We start from the raw sequence: 23,341 nt of genomic DNA, 5'->3' as shown, positions 1-23,341 counted from the left end.
ACATGTCATGTAAATAAATAAATATTTTTTTATTTCATCACATTACAGGGTTTCACATTCTTTGGGATACAAATGTACAAAGCACTCACAAATATGGCATTATATGGTTAAGATTTCCACAAATGTCATTGGAATATAGTTGCTATAACAATCAGCAGATAACAATGATAATTATTATAATATTCATAAAATCAATCATTATCATTTTTAATAGAAAGAAAAATATTATACTCCAGAACTTTTAAAAATTCGAAATTTCCCGCTCTTTGCTATCCGTGATGGCAGGCATGGAATAGTTTTTTCCATCTTTGCGGTAATAAATGTCTACATTTATCTAAGGTGACCTACTCTGTATTTCCTAGAAAGTTACAAAAGGATGGTGATGATTACGATCTTGGGAAGATTTATTTCCCTTACGGAGCCCGGAAATGTGTCATTATGGCACCAATCCAATCCGTCATCTGTGATGGCCCAGCAGATGGTGGGTCGATTTAGTATTTCTTATGATCTTTTTATGATTTGACTTTTGAGATTAGAATATTCCGATGATGATGATTGCGACAGGAATAGTGTGTGCGTGTGTTTGTGCATGCATGTGTGTGTGCGCGAGTGTGTGTGTGAGAGGTGATGGTGAGAGGAGAGGAGAGAGAAGACTCACATATTTGAGTACAGGGCAATTTAAAATAAATTACGAGTAACGGAATGTATCTATACCTCCCCCTCCCCTTCTTTTTATTTATTTATTTATTTTAATTTTTTTTTTTTTACCGTTGATGACACTAAGACTGCCCTCTCTGGTATCAGAAGGTCGCATGCCGCAGACCGCGTATCTCCACAACTAATCCATTCGCTGAAATCAAAAATCATTCTTGTGTGATTAATTGATCGCGGTTAACACGTTCACCTGTGTGGCTTAAACAAACGTTGTGCATGAATATATATTATTACGGTCGACACTTAACTGCTTCTTGCACGAGATTCTACCAGCACAGAAGTATGAAGATTTGGTTTGTTGATCACCCAGTTCTTCTCACACTGTAAAATCTCCTCAGGTCCAATAACAAGGTAAGTAAAACGCCATGACTGCAGCAGAGCAGGGGCATCGCTGGTAGACCGTACGTGAAACTGTGAAGTCTCGTTCACGTTTGTGCATGTGTTGGCGTTAATGATCATTTTCTGTCAGTTGAAACTGTGTATACATATTCCAGCCTGTTTATATGGTATTGCTTCACTGCAAATAATTCAAACATTAATTATTTCCTTACTCTGCGTACAAACCTATCACATACTGATTGTTAATTATTTTATAAATGACCAGCGGTCACTGTCTTAAGTAGAACGCTATATGAAGTCGACAGGTGAAAGAGGACAGGAGTTTAAAAGTATATGCGCGTTATTTTGCACATTTTGTGGATTCTTTTCTCTTAGAAGTCCAGCGTTTTGGGAAAAGTTTAGCCGTGGTCATGGGCTAATCCCCAGTGACGCTATCGGTCTACGTAAATGGATCCAACTCCGCGGAGACTCTTGCTGAATGCAGTCAGATTTGCAGACTACGGCTCCCCCTGGCGTTGAGCATAATACTGAAAAGCTGCTGATCATAGGAGCATGTTGGGTCGATATTCGTAGACCGATTGTTTCAGTGGAAATGGACCCTTACACGTTCACCTGTCAAGAACTGGTAAATAATGGCTATAAAACATCTGCATCATGTTTTTTAAGTCTGTATTTTTAACTCTGTATTGGAAGTAATTTGCTACAATATGTTCTCAGGTTATGTTTCTACGGGTCAGAGTTGAGCAATACTCCACCTGTAAAAAGACGTCGTGATATTATACCGCCTAATTTACGTCATCGGCTTCACTTACCTACAGGTGTAAGGGCACGATCCCATTGAAACTATCGTTCTACGTCGATTGATCCAACTCCCTGGGTACTTTTGCTGATTGCAATCAGTTTAACTGAATGACACGCCTCCTCGAGCAGCTAAGGGATGATAGACTTTCTTGGGTGGTCAGCTTCTGAAAGCTTTTATGCTTCGTTTAGAGTGCGCCCCCTTTTAGTCTCAGCCATCTTGTTTAATCTCTAGCTTTTGGGGAGATCTTTTCATCTGATTCAGCGAGAGTCTCTCAGAGTTGGATCAATCAACGTAGAATAATCGTTTAATTGTTAATGGGCTCTTAGACTGGGTTCCAATGCCTAGTTTGATATAACTGCTAGGGGGTAATCAATTATCGCTTAACAGCTTCAGTGGGCGTGAAGGACATCTTAGCCGCTTTAGCTGAAAGCAATTTAGCGATACACTCCTTGGAGATGGATCGATCCTGTTAGATCGATCTAGGTATGGGAACCCAGTCTAAATCCCTTAGTCTGTTGAGAGAGTTGACATCCTGCAACAGTTTGTGAGTTTTTTATTTCTTATTGTTGTCCAACCTGAAAGGCAAGTAAAAGTACAAATGTGGTCACTTTATCTTTTCCAAGTTTACAACCTATGTATTTCATTTTCACGGCCTGCGTAATCCAGATAAAACACGGCAACTGCATGAGTTTCATGGCGTCCTATATTCTTCCCTTCTTGCCTGTTCTTCACGACATTTAGAGACCATTCCCACTGATATTTGGATTGATCTATCTCCTTGGGGAGTCTCACTAAGTTGCTATAAACTTAGCCGGCTTAAATGTCTGTCACGCCTAGTAAAGTTGTTAGGGGGTAATTATCTTTACCCCCTAGCTGATTCGGTAGGTGTGACAGACATTTAAGTCGATTAAGTTGATAGCAATTTAGTGAGACTCTTCAGGGAGTTCGACCGATCCAGATGGATCGATCTAGGCATGGGAACCCATTCTTAGATGCCTTAAGCATGCTTTGGGTCGACACTCAGGTCCCTATGTCATGCAGTCGCTTGATGACGTCAGCGGGCCTAGTTTCCGTTTAAGAAAGCGCAGTTAAAATCAGTTTTACACGTTAAGCAAATGATTAAGAATGCCTCTAAATCATTGCATTCACAGGGTATACTTAATATGGGATATACCAGTATTTTCCACATTTGTCGTTCAGCAGGTTTAGCATGGTGGCGGCTCTGTAATTTTCAGGAAGCGATACATGGAGCTAGCTGTGACTTAAAGCAAATGGTGAGCACGATATCTTTATATAACATATTTATTTCCATGAAATTTCAACACGTTCACCCTTTATCGCCAAAATTCACTATATCCAAAACCGTTCATAGCATAGGTGATTTTAGGACAAGTACTCCAGGAAAATTCTCTCTGCTTTTGAATTTTCTATGTGAGGTATTTATGTATTTCTTGAAACTTTTGCTGAATAATAAGAAAGAATACAGAAAAATGGCTTTCACATTACAAGATTCAGGAAGCTTACTTATGTGAGGTGATCTTGATTAATAAATGCCATTGAAACAAATTTTGCAAATTTGCCCTTACATGCCATTTTTAATCAGGCAAATACTATCATTTTTTCATTTTCAATTTTTCTAAACATAAACAAATGTCTCTTTTTTCTGCATTCCATTTTATGTAAGTGAGTTTTGTGCATATCAGTTTAAGTAAATGAAAATTATGAAATCGCAAAAGCAAACTTACGAAAAAGCAAACTAGATTCGAAAGTTGTTGCTTATTTATATCAGTAGGTAGTGGTTGACCATTCAAAAGTGATAGCCAGTTCACCAAAGGGATGCCCGAATGTATGAGACTTGGACCCCATTTCCATAGATTTTAGATCGATCTATCCCTGTGGGGAGTCTCACAAGATTACTGTCAGCTTAGCCGGCTTAAGCGTCTGTCCCGCCTTCTGAAAGCTGTAAGGGGGTAATTAACTAAGGTGCACGCCCGGTTGACTGCAATTTAGCGTGAACCCCTAGGGAGTTAGGTCGATCTAAATCTTAATCTCTGGATCGATCTAAATCTCTGGGAATTCACCTTCGACCTGCATGGGTTGTCAAATATCACTCAGTAACAGAGTAGAGGTAGAGGTAGAGACTATTTAAGGTAGAGCTTCTTGTCTCAGATGGACATATTTTCAAGATGAACAGCACGATATTGTATGTACTACACGTTTTGTGAGTTTGCAGCAAATTGGCAATAACGGTTCTTGTGAGTTTGCCGGAAAATCTGAAACTCAATTTGCCGTGGGTTCCTCTTTATCGTGCTTATTAAGTGTGCGCGAAGTTTGTAGGAAATATGTTGAGAGTTAATAAAATACTTTATACGTTTGCATGGTAAATTTCCCCTTGCAAATAGGATGCAAATTTGCAGCAACAGTTTTCAGCAATCCTACAGAACACCAATGATGCTTCATCTTCTTTGAAAATATTGTTTATCAATAATAACAGCAATGAATAGGATATGATATTCGTGACAAACATTCTGCAGATATAATAACAATTATCTTAAGTAAATTGTTTTTTTTTTTAATTTTTTTATTTGTTAAAGCAAATGAGCAGGGTGATTGTGATTTTAATTTTTCTTGAAAACGTTAGGAAACACTGAGAAATTCTGATATTGAGTATTATGTCCGTTTTCATATTACCGTTAACGCGTACACCTTGTTTCCCCGTAAAATTGAACATTCCCCGTCATTTCAAAGTTAAAGGGATAATAACTCTTTGTTCTGGCCAAAAAATGAATTTTCCTGGAGTAAACAATATTTTTCCCATACTTACCAATGGTTAATGAATCCATTTTTACATTCAAAGTTAGTCCCTGTTTTTTTTCTTAAAAGTTTGGCTTTTGTTAAAATCTCTTAAGAGATTATAACAGAGTATACCCATCCATCGAGGTCACGTGGTCTGAAGACAAGCTCAGATCAGAATAATAGCTGTAACCGCTGTTTTCGTCGTAAAACAGAATATATTACATTTCTAGGAGTTATTCACAATGTTTTTATTGTGAAATATAGACCTCATACGAAGAGTTATTATCCCTTTAAATGGCCAAAAAATTAACCTGACTCTCACCGCCCCGAGCAGAAGACCCGAGACAATACCCACAAATAAATAAATAAATAAATAAATAAATAAATAAATAAATAAGAAGTGAGGGTTTGTGCAATCCTATTTCAGTGACATACATGTAATTCATAAGATTCCAGTTATATTTTTCACCAAAATGACGAGATTGACAGAATACTTGAGTGTTAACCTTTTTTCAAACAGAATTAATACAGAGATACTCAATTTGCACCTCTGGTCTTTCTCACACTCTTTATGTGACGTCAAAGGCTCGGTTACCGTCAAAACAGAGAATTGTTAAAAGTAAGCTTAGCAATAGCCGCGCGTTTCATAAAGAACATCTCTCAGAACAGATTATCGATTCCTAATTCGCTATCAGCAAACTATGATTTGTCGTCTCGGTCGAGTAACTGGAACACCTGCAAATTGAATACATTTTGTCAGCCTCTGTCCATCAAATAATGCATAGAATCGAGTTAGCGGCAGGAAATGGTCAAGAAATCCACCGATACATCTCAATTTTTTTCCTGAGGTCGACAACAAAGCAGTGCACTCTGAACCAAATCAGGAACTCGAGAGCCGAATCAGAATGAATGACGTTACCAAGGCATGAATTAAATATCTTGATCGCTTCACCGTCATTATTTCTCCGTCTAAATTCAAAGATTCTGTCGTAGTGAGATAGCTGGAGATTTGGTTTACATCGTTCAGTCCTTCGTTCAGCGGTTTGGTTGACAAACGTCCATGTCGTGCTGCGCTGTATATTAGAGAGGCACCTGTCGTAACGCCCACTGCTGCGACGCCGAAAATAAAGGCCTCGAGACGTCCTGGGTGAGTAATGTTGGAGAGGGGGGTGGGGGGGGGGCGGAGGGGATGGCGTGAAATTCGGAACAATACATAGGTTTAGCAAACAACAAAGTAGGATGAAAAAGGCTTTGTTAGTATCTAAGATCTAATAATTATTAGATCTTAGTTAGTATGTAGTGCGATTTTAGTCACTAACCGAAGTATGATTACGAAAACACCAAAGGTTCCATTTTGTTATTTCAGCAGACGACATGGCGGGGGGAGGGGGAGGGGGGGAGGGCATGGATGATAAATCGTGATGACGTAATTTCTCCACTTTCACGTACAGTTAGCCGCCACGAAAGCAATTATCAAATGAACATACAGGGTTACTACTTAATATGGAATATTTTTTATCATTGTTATTTTTGAGTGCTGATTAAAATTTTTTTGGCTTGATTCATCAAAAAAGTATGTCATTGAGTGATAAAAATATCCAGTCGCCTATTGTGAGATATTTTGGTCAATAATATCTAATCTGACATAAGATATGATTAAAAAAAAAAGAACACCCCCAGAAAACCATGTCAACAGTTTGATGTTAGTATTAATTTTAAGCTAAGATATTTAAAAAAATGATAGCCTCCGGACAGTGATATGTTACACAGTCAAAGAACTCATTACAACAAATCATTAAAAGTCATCAACAGCGGGTATGACCTCCAGCAGCCGCTTGCAGCGCCCTCATCCTACATGGCATACCCTGTGACAAATTTTTTAGTTTGGATGGGAATATCATTAAACGCAGTGATATTTGCCTGTCGCAGTTCGTCACTATTTACCGACCGATGACCATAGCTATTAATTCTGTGAGTTACTTCCGCCCACAGATTTTCATTTGGGTTCATATCTGGGGACTTTGCAGGCCAGGGCAGTTGCTGAACCCATTGGTTTCGATGAAAAACAGTGATTCTGCGAGCTCGATGTGGGGTTGCGCAGTCGTCTTGGTACACAAAGTTGTTCCTGATTAGACTCTTACAAATCGAAGCATTGTTTGCTGTAGAATGTCTCTGTAGGAACCCTGGTTGATGTTGCTTCTCAGACAAACCAACTGGTTCTGGGCACCGACATGAAATGCTCCCCAAACAGAGACGTTACGACCCCCTGCTTGCACCCTAGGCAGTACACAACCATCGTTTTATGTCCCTCGTACACGTCGGCGGACATGGATTCGACCGTCAACCCTAAAAACTCCATATCTGGCCTCATCACCGAAAATGACGTGATTCCAGTGTTTTGGCTGCAAACGCACGTGGTCCCCAGCCCATTGCAGACGTCGCTGTATATGACCTGCTGTTAACAGTAGTTTCCCTACTGGTTTTCGTGCAAAATAACCGCTTTGCAGTAATCTCTTGTTCACGAGTGACCTTGAAACGGGCGTTTGAATGACATTCTGCCACTCTTTTCTGAGGACACTGGTTGTCTTTGTACGACCAGCACGGCGCACTCTAAAGAAAAGGCGATTCTGTCTTCTTGGTGTGATACGCGGACACCCTGGTCGAGGTATTGGAGTAAGTGCCTTTGCTGTAGCATTTCTTTGGAGGACTTTACTAACGCTTCCTGATAAATGTTGCATTGCCTGTCAATGGCTGTCCGTTTCTGTCCATTTTCTCTAAGAGCAAGAATCCCATAGAAAGCTGCATTGCTTAGCAGTCGAACCATATCTTCTCTAAGGTACCTGTCAAGTTTCAGAGCTATTCTTTCATAGCTTCTCTAAATACACCCAAAAGATTGGCCAAACCCATGCGTTTTGATACAAGGGCAGAAATTGCCGAAAAGACCACCCCTCACATTTCTGACCACAGAACATGCAACTGCATGCATTAATTGTTTTGAGAGTTGTGTGGTAATTAGGTAACACACCAGGCTACACATGGAGTGACACTTCAGTTTGAGATTTAAAGTAGTTAGAGAGAAAATAAATATTTTGTGGAAAATTTACTCGCCAAAAAATAATATTCCATATTAAGTAGTAACCGTGTATATGTCTTCATTTACCAAAATGCGTTTTTTTTTTTTTTTTTTTTTTTTTTTTTTTTTTTTTTTTTTTTTTTTGAATATGAACTCAATTTTCAGTAGGTGAATTGGAATGTCGAACTAGTAAAAATAACCTAAGTAATGGTTAGCGTTAAGTGGTTCAGAACACATCGCCTGTAGTTATAAGATCACCTGTGGTGTAATGATAGAGACGACGGGTAACTTGATAGCAAACTTATTGCTATTGATCAGTATCGCACTCATAGCTAGAATCCACAGATATATTTTGACAGTCTTCCAAATTATCTTTGTTCATCTATCCTCCATTTATGACCGTCTTCCGACAGAAAAAAATTAGATGCCCGTCATTGTAAACTGGAAAATATGACCGTCTTCCGGAAGACCCAATCTGCCCCTGGATCATTTTGAAACTTATGATAAGCTGGCCCTTTGAACAACCCGGTCGCTGTGAGAATTACGGTCACGTCAATTACTATTTGTTTTAAAAACCAACAACTATGTCGTTGGTAGTTAAGAAATGTTGGTAGTTAAGAAATGCTGTGGCCTAAAAATTTGGGCCTTCACAAAGAGCGCTCTTTGATTGATTCGAGAAGAAGTGAAAAATTCAATGCAACATGTGTTGTTCTCTTAAATTTCTTCTACTCGTTTTTCTGTTTATTTAGAGGCAAATAAAAAAAATAATATATTTGGAAACACCAATGTCAAACATTTCTTGCGGTACGTCTAGGCTTACAAGATGTTGACACTCAGCCTCAACTTCGTATCTTGCTACCTTGGCCTCGCTTTCATTTGCCGATTCATTTCCGTAATGCGTTCGGATCGAGGTAATTAGACAATCTATTGTCATATGCTTCATGTTTATAATGCGGTAATTTTAGTTTCAGGTGTTCAAACCTTGAATGGCAAAGTTAATTGTCAATAAAGCTCGCTTGTAATCATCTAGCTGCAATTCCTGAGGGAAAGATCAACTGACGGCCCATCTGACACTGTAATTACTATGCTTTCTTTTTATAGATCGGTCTTTCAAAAACGTACATCAAAATAGTTGTCCTTTTATTACTGCAGCCAAATCGTGTGTTGACAAGGCATGAAACTAATGGACGCTTCCTTTTAAAACACAAGTGCTTGCGTGGAAGACGGGAAAGATCGAAGTCGAAGTAATGGCTGCATTTCCAGGCAATTTTCGATGCTGTGTCATTGACCTGCTCGGCACTTGTCCCGGGGGATCAGTTCAGCTTTGCGTTTAATAAAGCACTAAGTAGACACGATGTAGCCGGTTAGGAAGGAGCTGGCTAAAGCAGATCTAGCAACAGCTTACCAATTAGTGGGGAACCTAAGTTGACTTAAATACAAGAAAAGACCTATTATACCAATACGACCTGTCTCCGGGAGCCGAAGAGTGCATAACGTAATTTCCGTGTCGTAATTTGCGGAATGCAGTGTTTTATTCAATATAAAATAACACCATCGGAGGATTCAGGTCACCCACCTGGTTTTAGAGTACACGAAAGATATCTTATCATTTTTTGTGCTAAATTCACAAGTACCAATTTTGTTCAATTTTGCTCCACGAATTCAATTTCCGATCACCTTTGAGGATAACAAAGAAGAAATGAAATAATTGTTAATTGTCCGTTTTTCGCTTCGCTTAACATATGTTTGCTCCAAAAGTGTCTCACGTGGAATCTGAAAGAAGGCTAGTAGCCTCCTTTATCAATCTTTTTCCTGAAAAAAAAAAAGAAACACGGTGATCTCAGACCCTGTCCCCTACCAAAAATGGGGGAGGGGCTGGGCCCCCACCAAAATGAAGTAGGGAGGAGGGGATGTACAGAAAAAAATGCTCCCCTTCACAAGGGTTTGAATGGAAGTATGCATACGCCTTGTGCGGTAGGAGAATATAAAACAGATAACAACTGTTCATTTTGGCAAAAAAAAAAAAAAAAAAAAGGATATTCCTGGGATAAAGGACAATTTTCCCATACTTACCAATGGTTATAGAATCCATTCCGACATTCAAAGTTAGTCCCTGTTTTTTTTTTTTTTTTTTACTTCGTTTTTTTTTTTTTTTTTTTTTGTTATATTCTCTTAAGAGATTTTTACATAGTGTAGCCATCTATGGAGGTCACGTGCTGTGATGGAAAGCACAAATTCCAGAATAATTGCGTTTTGGTGATAAAATAGAATTTATTATATTTCTATTAGTTGTTTACAATGTATTTATTGTGAAATATGGATATCATACGAACAGTTGTTATCCCTTTAACATTTTGTTTTTTTCCTTAAATAAAGACATGAAGTAGGAGCTACATAACTACAATTGTCTTTCATCGTCCCAAATGTGCCCGTGCAATACGACTCAGGAGCTACTAGATGCTCGGATTTCAGTGATATTTGGTGAGCCATTCGATGCTCGCTATAACCGATCAGCCTCCTTGCTTTTTGATTCCGGCTCAGTAACAAAATTACACCACATCTGTCTCTCGACAAAAGAAGGCTTGAAGATATCGTAACAGATATATTACCAGCTATGTAATCTATACGGCGGGTTGCACACATTAGTTAGCAGAGTAAGACTGAATTCCCATCCCTTGATCGATCTAACAGGATCGGTCCATCTCCAAGGGGGTTTCTCGCTAAATTGCTTTCAGCTTAAGTGGCTTAGATGTCTGGCACGTCTACTAAAGCCGCTAAACGATAGTTAATTACCCCCATCAACTTCAGTAGACGTGACAGACATCTAAACTGCTTAAGTTAATTGCAATTAAGCGAGAATTCCCTTGGAGATAGTTCGATACCAAGTTAGTACGATAGGGTCTGGAAATGGTCCCTATGTCTCAAAATACAAAAGTAGCAGCATACACGTACACACAAAGAGGAGAGAGAGGATTAATTGCACATACATCACCCACGTGAGCGTTTACATCTGTGCAAATTGTTCAAGGAGAATTGCAACATATCGTATCGGTTACATCTGCATTGAAAGATATACAGGACTTTACTGGCTTTAGAGAATACTTTGGTTTAACGTCGCGGCTCCAAATTGCATGTTTTCTTCAAATTAGTGAAAGCTGGGAAAGAAAATTTTCTGACAACAATGGACAAAGAGGAGGTTTGTACAGGGAGGACAGATTACATGAAGTTAATATCTCTTTCATTTTAAACAGACGTAAATCTGGCTTCCTCGTGACCCCCGTGATCCCGCTTGACATCTCGAACCAAAGAATTTTGAAGATTAAGTGACTCCCCCCACGACAGGTTTTTGCCTTTTTTCGTCTTCCTGACAACGTACTTATAAACAAAAAAAAAACCGGTAAGGATCTAGCAACGGTAATATCTTCGTCCAGAAATTCAGAAATTATTTAACCGTAACAAATCAGTGATCAATTTTCTTTATGGTAATGTTTCCTTTCCAATCCTATCACACCAGTCCGTCCGCCACTCTCACTGACTCTGAGTCAGCCACGGCACAATCGTTGGACAATCGTCTGTCTGTCTGTCTGTCCGTCCGTCCGTCCGCCAGTCTATCATGCCAACAGTATGCCCGTCTGTTTGTTTGTCTGTCTGTCTGTCTTCTTGTTTGTCTGTCTGTCTGTCTGTCTTTCCAACATTCTGACTGTCTGTCGTTTACTTTTATTTTCAACAATAACTGTCAGTAAACCACGTGAAAACATACGGCACCACAGACCAAAGAGTTCAGTTTCCCCGCCAAGACATGTACTGTCACTGAGACGACCTTTCCTGTCACGCAATTCCAACATTAGCCAAGGTGCAGCTGGGAAAATCGGGTGTTTTTGAAGATTTACTTGTACGCAGCAACAACTTACGTTAACCTCCGTTAAAAACGGTTTTACGACAAAAAATAATATTAATTGGCAGGTTGGTTTAACAATGAAGATTTATATTTGTAACGATCTAGACCTACTTGTCAATTTGCAAATACATCCTGTATCATGTACCATCGTCATTACTGTCCAGCTGAGACGGAACAACATGTCTCAACTGTAACGCCAGCTTAGATCGCCAATTAGCAAACCTAGCTGTCTCCAAAGAAATGATAAATTTGCAAAGGTAATCGATTTTCTTTCATTTTTTTATTCTCTTTGCCGTAAGCTAAGTTGAAGGAAGTCGTCTGTGCTTGTGGCGCTTTGGTTCCGAATAAGGACGCCGCGTTTAGATGGAGAACAGTGTCGCACGGGAGGGGCCGATTAAACTCTGTGACACCTGACAATAACGACACACCTGACCTTAAAGGCAATGAGGACGTCTGCAGAGTTTAAGTACAGGTGAAGTGACGCCACTGGGTGATGATTTCTCAACCTTTAACATTATGTACTACTGTGTAATTACATTTTGTAATATACCAGATGCACTCGACTTCAATCACATGTTCTCATTGTACATTATGACATACCTTGTAAAGCAGCGTTTTCCTCAAAAGGCAGTTTTGACTATATTGGGTTTTGCGTGCTGTGCATATCTACACCAAAATTACAATGGAAATTTTACCGGTATGTACATGTATAAGCTTTTCAGTCTAATGCATTCTTCACTTTTAGGTTTATTTATTTATTTATGGATAAAACAACATGCATGTAATATCTACAATGACCAGTAGGTAGACACAACAAAATTCCATTACCGGTAGGTCGATACCTACACAGTGCTGATCCGATCTGTCCATTGTTAGGTTTCATCTAAGATTTATGAAGGATTTTAAGTCGTGGGTCTACCGGTTTAAAATATTTAGATATAATAATATGATTTAAAGTAGTGTTTGTATAAGGCATCAGCCAATAGGGCGATGGCTTACCCATGTGCATGTCCGACATTCAGCGAGAAGGATCATATATATATATATATATATATATATATATATATATATATATATATATATATAAAGGGACTCATTCACACATCTCCTTTAATTCACCATAATAATGAGGAGTTTGATGTCACTTTTTAATATTACTTTGCTGGGAAGTGCGGAGGCGCGTAATTAATTAGTTTAATTATTTACGATCTCTTGCGTACCCTCTGGTCAACTACCAGGCATTTTATTTGCAGAAGCAATTAATAAGCTTGTCAACTGATGATAGCTAATTTGAAAGACCGTCAGCTTTTGATATGATATAAAACACTCGAGGCGACCACAGTGTCATGACAACGAAGTTACAAAGTCACGGAAGACCGTCACAGACAAAGTAAGCAGATCGTCTTCAAAATCTTGAATTTTTTTACCGTCTTTCGACAGGAAAATTAGATGTCCGTCAATGTAAACTTGTAAAATTCTGACCCTCTTCTAGAAGATCCAGAAGGCGGCCTCCCTCCGCCCCTTGGTTAGTGAGAAGTGAATTAAAGTAACTCCATTTTGCAGCCCTGACGCGTTGGTTAATACAAAGTCAATGTCTACTGAATTACGCGAGAATTTATCCATTTTCCTGAATGAAGTGCACATATCTCGTTAAAAAAATTTGTATGTGCATAGGAAAAACCCGCTGAGGTTCGCTGTACACAAGACGTGTACATATCCACGCCGTGCATCGATGTGCCGGGAATTTCAAGTCGCTCTGTGCCTCGTAGCTCCTAGAATGCATGGCTCAGGTGTAAGTCGTCTATGTGAACTGACTACTGGGAACGGATCCCGCTAAACATGCAATCCATGCACTCGTTTATTGTTCAGAAGTTGTAAATATGAAATACATTAATTGAAACATGGACTGAGTAAGCTAATGTAGTAGCCTATCGAATTCCTTTTAACCTTTTGAGTTCGGTAACAAAAATATATAAGAAGAGCTGCATTGCACAACTAAATTTATACGCATTTTACGGCCGCATCACGCCGCTAATTTGCTATTAAAGGAATCCGTGACTACGCCTATTACAACCACGACAGTTATTTGGAGACAGGTGACAGCCAGATGGCCCAGCCTGTACCCTTATGTCTTGGGGGCCATTCAGAATAAAAGATCCGACGACTAACTGGTCCAAGTCTCAAATATGGCGGACCCTACATGAAAGGAAAACCGCTTAATCCTGTAATGGTTTCTCCGCCTCTCACACGCCTCCCCAAGCGGTCTTCCTTTCATGTAGGCTCCGCCATATTTGGGACTTGGATCAGTTGATACTAGGATCTTTTATTCTGAATGGCCCCTTGGCGGTTGCGTGGTGACAGAGTCATGGGACAACCACCTGTTTTTTTCTTCTCTTGCGTTTCCATAAATACTCTGATTATGCCAGGGAAGAATCTTTCTTGGAGCGTTTTTTTTTTATCTTATGAAGCTCTGAAAGCTGATGAATGTAGAAAACCGCGTGTGAACCGCTGTCATTTGTTCCCAGTTGTGTGGGTTTGTTTGCGAGCAAATAACAAATGTCATTTCCTGTGGATCTTTGTTAATTTTTAGTGGTAATACCTATATATTGTTTTCTATATTGTATTGTGTCAGTATAATGTTGGACTGACTGTGCAGAAGGAATTCTGCTGGCAAAGAACATTTGATAACAAAAATCAATGACTTGTCAACCAGGGTTTTTTTTTTTAATTTTATTTTTCATTGACCTTGTAAAAAGAGGTCTTCAACATATACCTGGTAACCAATACAACACTGCAGTTTGCCGTTCATGTTGACATTGCATTCAAATTCTGATGTTTTATCAGCGCAATAAGCAATGAAACTACGCCTTTTGGAAACTGGGGGGCGGGGGGGGGGGGGGGGGGGCGCAGGACGTACGCCCCATGGAATTCACTTTCTGGTCACAAATCAGAGTACTTAAATTGACAAGCATATATGTAAAACGCTCCAGGGCCAATTTATAGATACTGTCGTCTTCAGAGGCCAGCATATAGGTAAAGCGCTCCAGGGCTAGTATATACAGACTTGACATTTAATATGGAATATTTCAGTTTCGAAGTATGCCTAGGTAAAAATGCATCCTTTTTTCAAAAAACTCAGATCTCATATAAGATATGTGAATGGAGAAGTGTGTAGTCAGGTGTGTCGCTTCCAATTCACTGAATTCCAGGTTTGTTGCGCTGCTGCATTATGTAATATGCAGTGATTTAATTGGCTAGTGCTCCTTTGGGCAGGTCAAAGCTTGGCTTTGGCAAAGCATGGTTCTTCCAAAAAAGTATCCATATGTCGGTAACTACTGCATAGAAGAATTTGAAATTTGGCATGCAAGTGGTCAGTTTTGCAAGGTGTAAAATGAGCTATGCACTGCTCCGCAAATATGTTAATCTGTGGCAGAATGGCTCGAAAAAGCCAGGCATTGCCAGACAGATAATTGCGCCAAACGAAACGGTCCGCACAGTTTTATAGAGTAATGTCCAGACTGATGCACCTACACAGAGACCACACCCAATGTATTGAAATCTTACCACCAGGGTACAGGACGTACTGTCTGTCGGGATATGTTGTTGCAACTAAACAAAAACCACCCAGTCCGTTCAGAATGAGGGGTAAATTGCCACCACCAAAACGCATTTTTCAAGGCCCTTAGCGAATACCAAACTGGTTTTAGCTGGTTAGAATACCAGACGACCTCGGGGGAACCCACTGTAAACAGCAAAACATCGCTGTATGTTTCTCTAATGAATTGGGGACCTTGACTGTTTCTGAGTTGAACACTGAAAACTCGTGGCTTTCTTTATTGAGGTCAGTTTTCACCTATAACGCTCAACTTGTCAAAACAGAATTTACAGACATCCAGAAGAGGGCAACAACTAAGCGTGTGCCGCGTTTAAAGTGACTAAGTTCATTAACAGCGTCGGTAATTGGAGCGGATACCACATTGGTGCCAAAACACCAATGATGGTCATCCACGAAAACCTGAACCAGATCAAATAAAGGAATAATCTGGGAACCACTTGACAATCATTTGACAGGGGCACCTTAGGAACAATTTTAGGTTGCACGGTGAAATTGCCGGTACACACAGAGCACTTTTAAAAGCAGATTACTTACAGAACCAAGGGAATGAGCAGCTACCTTGGTAATCAAAATCGCCACATTTGAACCACATAGACAATATGTGGGTAGGCCATTACTCGCCGAATCAATGGCCTACATGTCCTACAACAAAACTGGACCAAATTGGACAGATTTTGACCGATGCCTGGAATGTTATTCCAGATTTAACTCTAAAAACCTAACCCAAGGAATGCCTTGCCCCTTGAGAGCGCTGGTAGCAGACAGAAGAGGTCAAGCGTAACAGCGACCGTTACTGTGACTAGACACTGACATGGGGGTTCTTTGTGAGGCGTGTAACTCTTTTACAGAAAAAAATTTGGAAATATGGAGATCCAAAATATATCTTTTAATTGTTGTCGTATGACATAAAATAGGCAATGTGTTTTTGTTTGCTTCTCTGGCGAATTCCATTAATTAACTGAAGACACAGTGACATCAAAAGGATAATTAAAAGTTATTAAAACCCAATTTTAAGCCTTATTTTCATTTATCAGTCAGCAAAATAGGAAAAAACTGATGAAAAATGATTTGGAAAAAAATATTCCATATTAAATGTCAAGTCTGAATATAGATACTGTCTTTTTCAAAGGCCAGCATTTAGCGCTCCAGGGCTAGTTTATATATATATACTGTCGTTTTCAGAGGCCAGCATTTAGCCCTCCAAGGATAGTTTATAGATACTGTCGTTTTCACAGGCCAGCATTTAGCGCTCCAGGCTAGTTAATATATATATATATATATATATATATATATATATATATATATATATATATATATATATATATATATATATATATATATATATATACTGTCGTTTTCAGAGGCCAGCATATAGATAAAGCGCTCCAGAGCTAGTTTATATATAGATACTGTCGTTTTCAGAGGCCAGCATATAGGTAAAGCGCTCCAGGGCTAGTTTATATATAGATACTGTCGTTTTCAGAGGCCAGCATATAGGTAAAGCGCTCCAGGGCTAGTTTATATATAGATACTGTCGTTTTCAGAGGCCAGCATATAGGTAAAGCGCTCCAGGGCTAGTTTATAAATACTGTCGTCTTCAGAGGCCAGCAGATCTGACCTTTACAAACACAAGCGATTAACATCAACCCCAGTCTCTAAAACAACTACATTCTCGGTGTTAAGTTAATTTACGAGATACACTGTGTTCATCTTTCTTACGGTATATCAACTGCGTCTAATGCCTCACGACATCAGGTAAACGCTTCACTTATTTTTTTTTAAACAACGTTTATTCAAAAGAATGAAGTGGAGGCAAGGCGCTGGAAGCATTATATGCTCTCCACAAAATTAAATTAAATAAGTAAATAAATAAATAAAAGTTGAAGATTTGACAATAATGCTTGTGGCATGGTGCTGGACAGCTTGAAAGCAGCAGCAGACGAGCAATCAAAGTCGTGTAGTTCTAACAGGAAAAAAAAAAGAAAAAAAAAAAACAATCAGAAGGGAACAGATCATGAGGCATGGGGGCAATGACCGGAGAAAGTTCATCAATGACGCTCACGCTATAATCTCGCGAGATTTCAAACTTCATCTCATGCAGATGAACCGGTTAGCCCGATATCATTGGCTCACATAAACAAATAAAACGGTCCTCGGGCCATTTGTTGCCGCCATAAACGACGAGTTCTTTGGTTTGTTTCTACGTTCACTAATGAAATCAAACCAAAGCGCAGAAAAGACTGCAGGGAAGCTCTGACAGTCGAGGAAATCTTGTTGTTGGAAGGGCACTTGTTCCATTGTTTGAGTCATATAGAACAAGGTAGGTGCGCGAGGGTGCTCCATTTCTGTCGTCTCAGGTTGAATGGCGATTTCTTTCTCGTTTTTTTTTTAACTATTAGACATCCCTATCACCATGGTAACTATCAAAATTGAGGATGCCGTTTATTACTTTTCATGTCTAATGGCACTGGTTTGGGGAGGTTAATATTTTATTATTAAGCAAATGTCAAACAATGTGATGGAAAGAGTGTCACATTTCGATGTATTGACGCACGACGGTAAGCTTTGCTTTATTTGCTGTTTTCGTTGAAGTTTATAATGCTCTTTATAGTCTTTGTGATTTAGATTTAAAGTTACATAAGTTTGATTTCATTTACTGACTCCAATGGCTCTGGCAGCCACGTCAATTGATTTGATAAGACAGTGGTCGGTCCATACGTATGTAATATACAATATCTGCTACATGTAACAATGTACGTGATTTTAATTAACGACAGACAGGAGTGTTTTGTTTCACATTTCAAAAAATTAAGAATATATCAGTAACTGTGGAACTGGCTATTCCTTTGAGCTTTTTTCGCCACCTGTAAGTAAATATTAAGAATTCGAATCCTGGAACCGTCGGATCACGTTATCGCCTTGGGTACTCGGAACGGAATCTTTTTTAAACAAATATCACTTTTAAATTGAGATGGTAATTTGTCGTAGTATGAGTGCATATAATTAATATCAACCAGCAACTTGAGCGTGTACAGCCATTGAAGCTTTCCATTACATACATGTTAATTTTAAAACCGTATAACACCTGGCTAAAGCCAAAAAATATTTACAGGAGGCAGGAGACAGTTGTCAATTAGAATGAACTGAAATCTGGGCACCATTTTGATAGTGCTGTCCTTAAAGAAAAGTATTTATCTAATCATTAATGTAGCGTTGCACAGGGGGCGCCGTCATCACCTGCAGTGTACACATAACGCAAGCGTGGCTTCCTAGTAACGCGCATGAACCACTTCTACTAGACTTAAATAAAGTCGACACGTCAAAGGATAAACCGAATGGATCACTGAATCAGCCATAAAAGAGCTTTAAAACTACACCTTCTTCAAATTTCTGGTCGTTAATTTACACACTTATCTGCCCCTCTAGTTCATAAAGGTCAGTTAAACGACCAGTGCTGCGCGCGCATCGCATAATCATCACGCCGGTATCTAGGCGTGGCTGCGCATGCGCGCAAGATCCATACTTATTCAATGAGTTGCCAACAACAACAACTAAGGTTATGTACAGTATAGCACAGAAAGTAAGCAGAAAATATCAGTTCAAATACCATTTTGCCTACAAAGCGAAACGATGCCCTTTAGTGTTTATCTATATCGTACCATTAGAACCTGCAGTATATGGTGGCATTTGGTTGTCTTTTGTGGGAAAAACTTGTCAAATGCATCTGTAAATCTTTAATATCACTTGGCATTTTTTCGAAACATACGTCAAGGACAGGTCTGGTTGCTTGGCGACGGTGTCTGGTTACTGGGCAACAGTATGACCCCAACCGTCCAAAATAAACTGTGGCTTTCTTCTTCGCTTTATTCACCGTCTGTACATATATCATCGTTTTATCTGTGGTGTAATGACATTTGACATTACCGCATAACCGATGTCTTGAACTGATCCCGGTTAGGTTTCCTTGTCGTTCTTTCAGGCACATAAAGATAACTTGATGAAAATTGATATGTGAGATCCATTAAGTAGATATTAACCTTTTACTCGGTTCAGCATGAACTGCTATATGATCTTCCTTGGAGTGTGGAGAACGGGTATTATTATACTTTATGCAGTCCGATGCACCTGATTCCGCTGGCGAAAATGAACATACGGCGGTAGATAACACACACACACACACGCACAAATACACGTGCACACACACACACACACACACACATGCACACACACACACACACACACACACACACACGTACACACACACATTATTCTATTAATTACCTAAACGAACTCTCCAGTGCATTGAAATAGACTACAGCGTTAGTTATTCATTAACGCAATTGGGTAAATGATGCAGAAATTTTTTTCGAAAGAGGTAGGGATTTAGGCAGACATTCGTTTTAGAGAGACTAAGAAAACGGCCAATGTTATCTGATACCGATTTCGAATGTGCGAGGTCGCCATAGCCATTGCACACTTACTTCACGGGGACTATCGCTGAATGCAATAAGATTAACACGCCTCCTGGCGTTAAGTACAATTCCTACTTACTGATGGTTAAGTAGAAACAAGAGGAGGCGTGTCATTCAGTGACGCTGATTGCACACAGCGAGAGTCCCCGCAGAGTTACGTAGACCGATGGTGTGTGTGGCAATGGGGTCTATGTCCGTTCATCTGATTGCATTCAGTGAGAATGGTTCACTGTGAATGGTCCCCTAACTGTACAGACATGCATATCATTGGTGTGATTGTGTCACGAATTGAAAATAAATTTATTCTGTAACACTATGCTACAAGGACAGAATTTCTTTAAGCTTAATTTTCACTTTTTTATTTCTAGAATTTGGTCACAAAGGGACGCCGTGGCTAAGGAAGTGATGCGCACCGTACTTTAAACATCTAATCTCACTCACGCATTACACAACCCAAATGGGGAGCATCGACCAGTTTTTCGAGAGCCTCGGGAAAGAAGAATTCCATCCTTTGTCCAACACATCTCTGAGAAACTTTACTGGCATCAACCAGACACTGAAGGGAAATGAAAGTATCATTTTATTTCCCCCGGGTACCTCAGACCCCCTCATACTCACAGTGGGCCAGAAGTTCTATGCTGTCGTCACTCCTATCATCATAGGCATAGGATTATGCGGAAATATTCTTTCTTTCAATGTCTTTGTCAGCAAAAGTATGCGGAGTCTCTCAGCTAGCTGCTACCTTGCTGCCCTCTCTCTCTCGGACATCCTGGTACTTCTCATCTACGTGCTTCTTGATTGGCTGACCCGTGGACTGGCATTTCTCACCGGAAGTTACGCAGCCGGTCACATCCTGTCCCGAAATGGCGTGTGCCACATGTTTCTTTACTTCAGCTACGTGATGCGGTTCACGTCAGTATGGCTGATCGTAGCGTTCACAATTGAGCGTTACATAGGCGTGTGCAGGCCGCTGCTTAGATTACGCATGTGCACGCGCAGCTACGCCCGCAAGACCATCACGATATACGTCATCGCTGCGTTCATCCTGTCTCTGTACAAGCCTGTCTTGAGCGGAGTGTACGAAGTTAACAAGATAACGAAAGAGAAAGTCTGCACCCACAACAGTGAATTCAAGACCCTCTCCTACGTCATAGACATGATTTTCGGTATGAGCATCACCCTCGTGCCATTCGTAATAATTAGCGTGTTGAACGTTCTCATGGTCCGGAAGTTGGTCGCGCGCAGCCGGAACCGCAGGCGCGGAGTATTCGGCATGGTGCAGGTTCAAGAGAATAAAATCAGGATGGAAATGACCATCATTCTTCTCGGTCTCTCCACCTGTTTCGTCATGTTAAACATGCCGTATTTCGTCACCTGGTGTCTGCACATGTACAGAACCTTCCCCAGCCGCGAGACCGACGTTGACTTCCGGTACTCGCGGGGCGCTCTGCACGTCACGCGGACAATCTACTTTTTCAACTACTGTGTCAATTTTTTCCTGTACAGCATCTCCGGGGCATGCTTCAGAAAAGAACTAAGAGCGTTGTTTACGTACAGGCGACTACAGCGTCGCTCCTCCAGTTTAAGAAGTATGCGATCTTCGATTCTAAGAAACGAGTCCAACCAAAGAACGGACTCGGCAGATAACACTATTTTATAGTCTCTACCGCGAGGAGTGCGGAATAACATTTTTGTAAAATTTTAATGTTGAAATAAAAAACCGCAACTGACACTGAAATAAAAACTTATTCTACATATTCCTATACTTGATACATGCAGGAGCAATGGCAGTCATTCAGACAGTTGTGCCCATGTGATCATTCCTTTTTATGTATTAAAATTATATTCAACAGTATGCGCCCTTTGTATGTGAGCACAGTCAATTCGGAGGAAAGCAAAATCATCACAGGTGCCAGTCATGTAGAGATTTCAGCCATAAAATAACTGCCTATTGGCCAACTGCATTATTGTATCCACTGGTTAGTCCAAATGTACACTGTACCAAGCCGCCCTAGTGCACATACAAACTTTTGCAATTGGATAAATTTACAAAATAATGTCTTAGTCCATATCAAAACTTGCCTGGCTATGCCATGAATGCAGTTTCTATACAATTATATAACAATAAAAAGCGTTTATGTATCTTCTCAGCGACTAGGTTTTCAAGAACACTGCACATTTTTTAATTTAAGGTGGCCACTTGCAGTCAACTTATTGCGACTACAGTCCCCATCACCATGTGTCATATGTGTCATGTCGAAGATGAAAACAGTGTTCTATGATAAAATTGTCATTTTGTTCACAATTTACAGTTTCTCTGTTAACAGTAAAAAAGTTCAGAATTCTGGCTGTTTGAGAGGCAGAAAACCTGTCTACAGATGACTGGTAGATTGCAGAATTGACCTATGCTCTTATCTTGTTTGCGTCATACAGAAATGTGTGTTTAGCAGAGATAATGCACGTGTAATTACATTGCCTTACGATGCCACGCGCCTCATGGGACAGAGAGAATTTGTTCAGAAAATGTCAGTATTCCGAGTAATTGCCCGTCTTTTACTGTTGACGAAGTTTGTCAATAAATCCCGGAATCCTGTTGCACAGAAAATCAGTTTGTCCTGAGAAAATCTTAATTTGACACGCAGGTGCGGCGAACACCAAAGACCTGTTTTGAGTGTTGCTAAATGTTAGCAGATGGGGGGGGGGGGGGCATGGATGAAAAAATTCTCTCTCTGTCCTCAACAAATATGAAACAGTACCATAATTCACATAGTGACGAAAGTTTACACTGTCAACATTGTCATGCTCATGTGCGTTTTTTTTTGCCTTATGTATTCCAATTCTACCAGGGGTGATTTCGTTACACATTTTTTTAGAAAATGAGTATCTTACAAGTTAATGACGGACCAGACCTACATGTACCCTTTTGGAGATCACACTTTTATCGCAATGTTCTCTATACTAGTGTGAAAAAAGTCTGCCCACCGTCAACGCTACTAAATGACTAGAACATGTGACATACGACTCTTGTTTTAGTTGCTCTCTCTTGCTTGACATGTACTTCCATGTTGGTGGGAGAGTTATATTACGTCACAATTGACGTCACTACGGAACAGTTGCCCTCCAGTCAATGGGAGGTTTTCCCGTGGACTTAGAGTGTATTTTGACGCAAAAAGGATGCTTAAAATAGTTCTTTTTTCCTCGTGAAAGAGGCATTGATATCGGCTGTTCTATCACGGTATACCAAAACAAGGCAGTAGTCTTCAACGTAAAAACCATCTGAAATGGGAACTTAAACGCCCATGGGATTTTTGCCATCGAAAATATGACTATTTTCTATCCGGAAATTCTGTTTTTATGCTTTCTCATTTTCTCACTGGGATGCTATGCTGCTGCTGCACTAGTAGAATGCTATCCGGATCTGTTCACGTATTAAGTCACGGGGGAAATAGGATGGATAGAGAACTGAAGTAAAGAATGCATCATACCCAGTAGACACATATTTGATCAAGTATTTAAGGCGAAGTGTGTAGAATCCCGTTCATCATCTCAGACATTCACGTAAAATGCTTGTGCCAGAGGGTGCAAAATGTAACCAAACTACAGAACTTCTTTCCTGAAATATTCTGCAGTG

General features: G+C 39.9%; 1 protein-coding gene across 2 annotated transcripts; it reads left to right on the top strand.

Moving 5' to 3' along the window:
• The first annotated feature begins 863 nt into the window (after positions 1-863).
• LOC106154965 (cysteinyl leukotriene receptor 2-like) lies at positions 864-21,736 on the top strand. Of its 2 annotated transcripts, none has more exons than XM_013529537.2 (2): positions 864-1,065; positions 20,079-21,736. In XM_013529537.2, the coding sequence occupies exon 2, from the start codon at positions 20,168-20,170 to the stop codon at positions 21,368-21,370; it is 1,203 nt and encodes a 400-aa protein (XP_013384991.2). In that variant the 5' UTR covers positions 864-1,065; positions 20,079-20,167; the 3' UTR covers positions 21,371-21,736. The 2 variants fall into 2 exon arrangements, with proteins under 2 accessions (XP_013384991.2, XP_086850745.1); XM_086994619.1 differs by lacking the exon at positions 864-1,065 and adding an exon at positions 2,796-3,129.
• The last annotated feature ends 1,605 nt before the right edge of the window (positions 21,737-23,341 follow it).

Source organism: Lingula anatina, chromosome 8 (genome assembly GCF_051362555.1).
Source record: "Lingula anatina isolate TDL-2025a chromosome 8, LinAna3.0, whole genome shotgun sequence".
NCBI classification, from domain to species: Eukaryota; Metazoa; Brachiopoda; class Lingulata; order Lingulida; family Lingulidae; genus Lingula; species Lingula anatina.
The sequence above is the reverse complement of the archived record's forward strand: the minus strand, read 5'-3'. Positions and strand labels throughout refer to the sequence as shown.

Excerpts from the sequence above, each read along its gene's own strand:
- LOC106154965 (XM_013529537.2), top strand. The coding sequence starts at position 20,168 with ATGGGGAGCATCGACCAGTTTTTCGAGAGCCTCGGGAAAGAAGAATTC.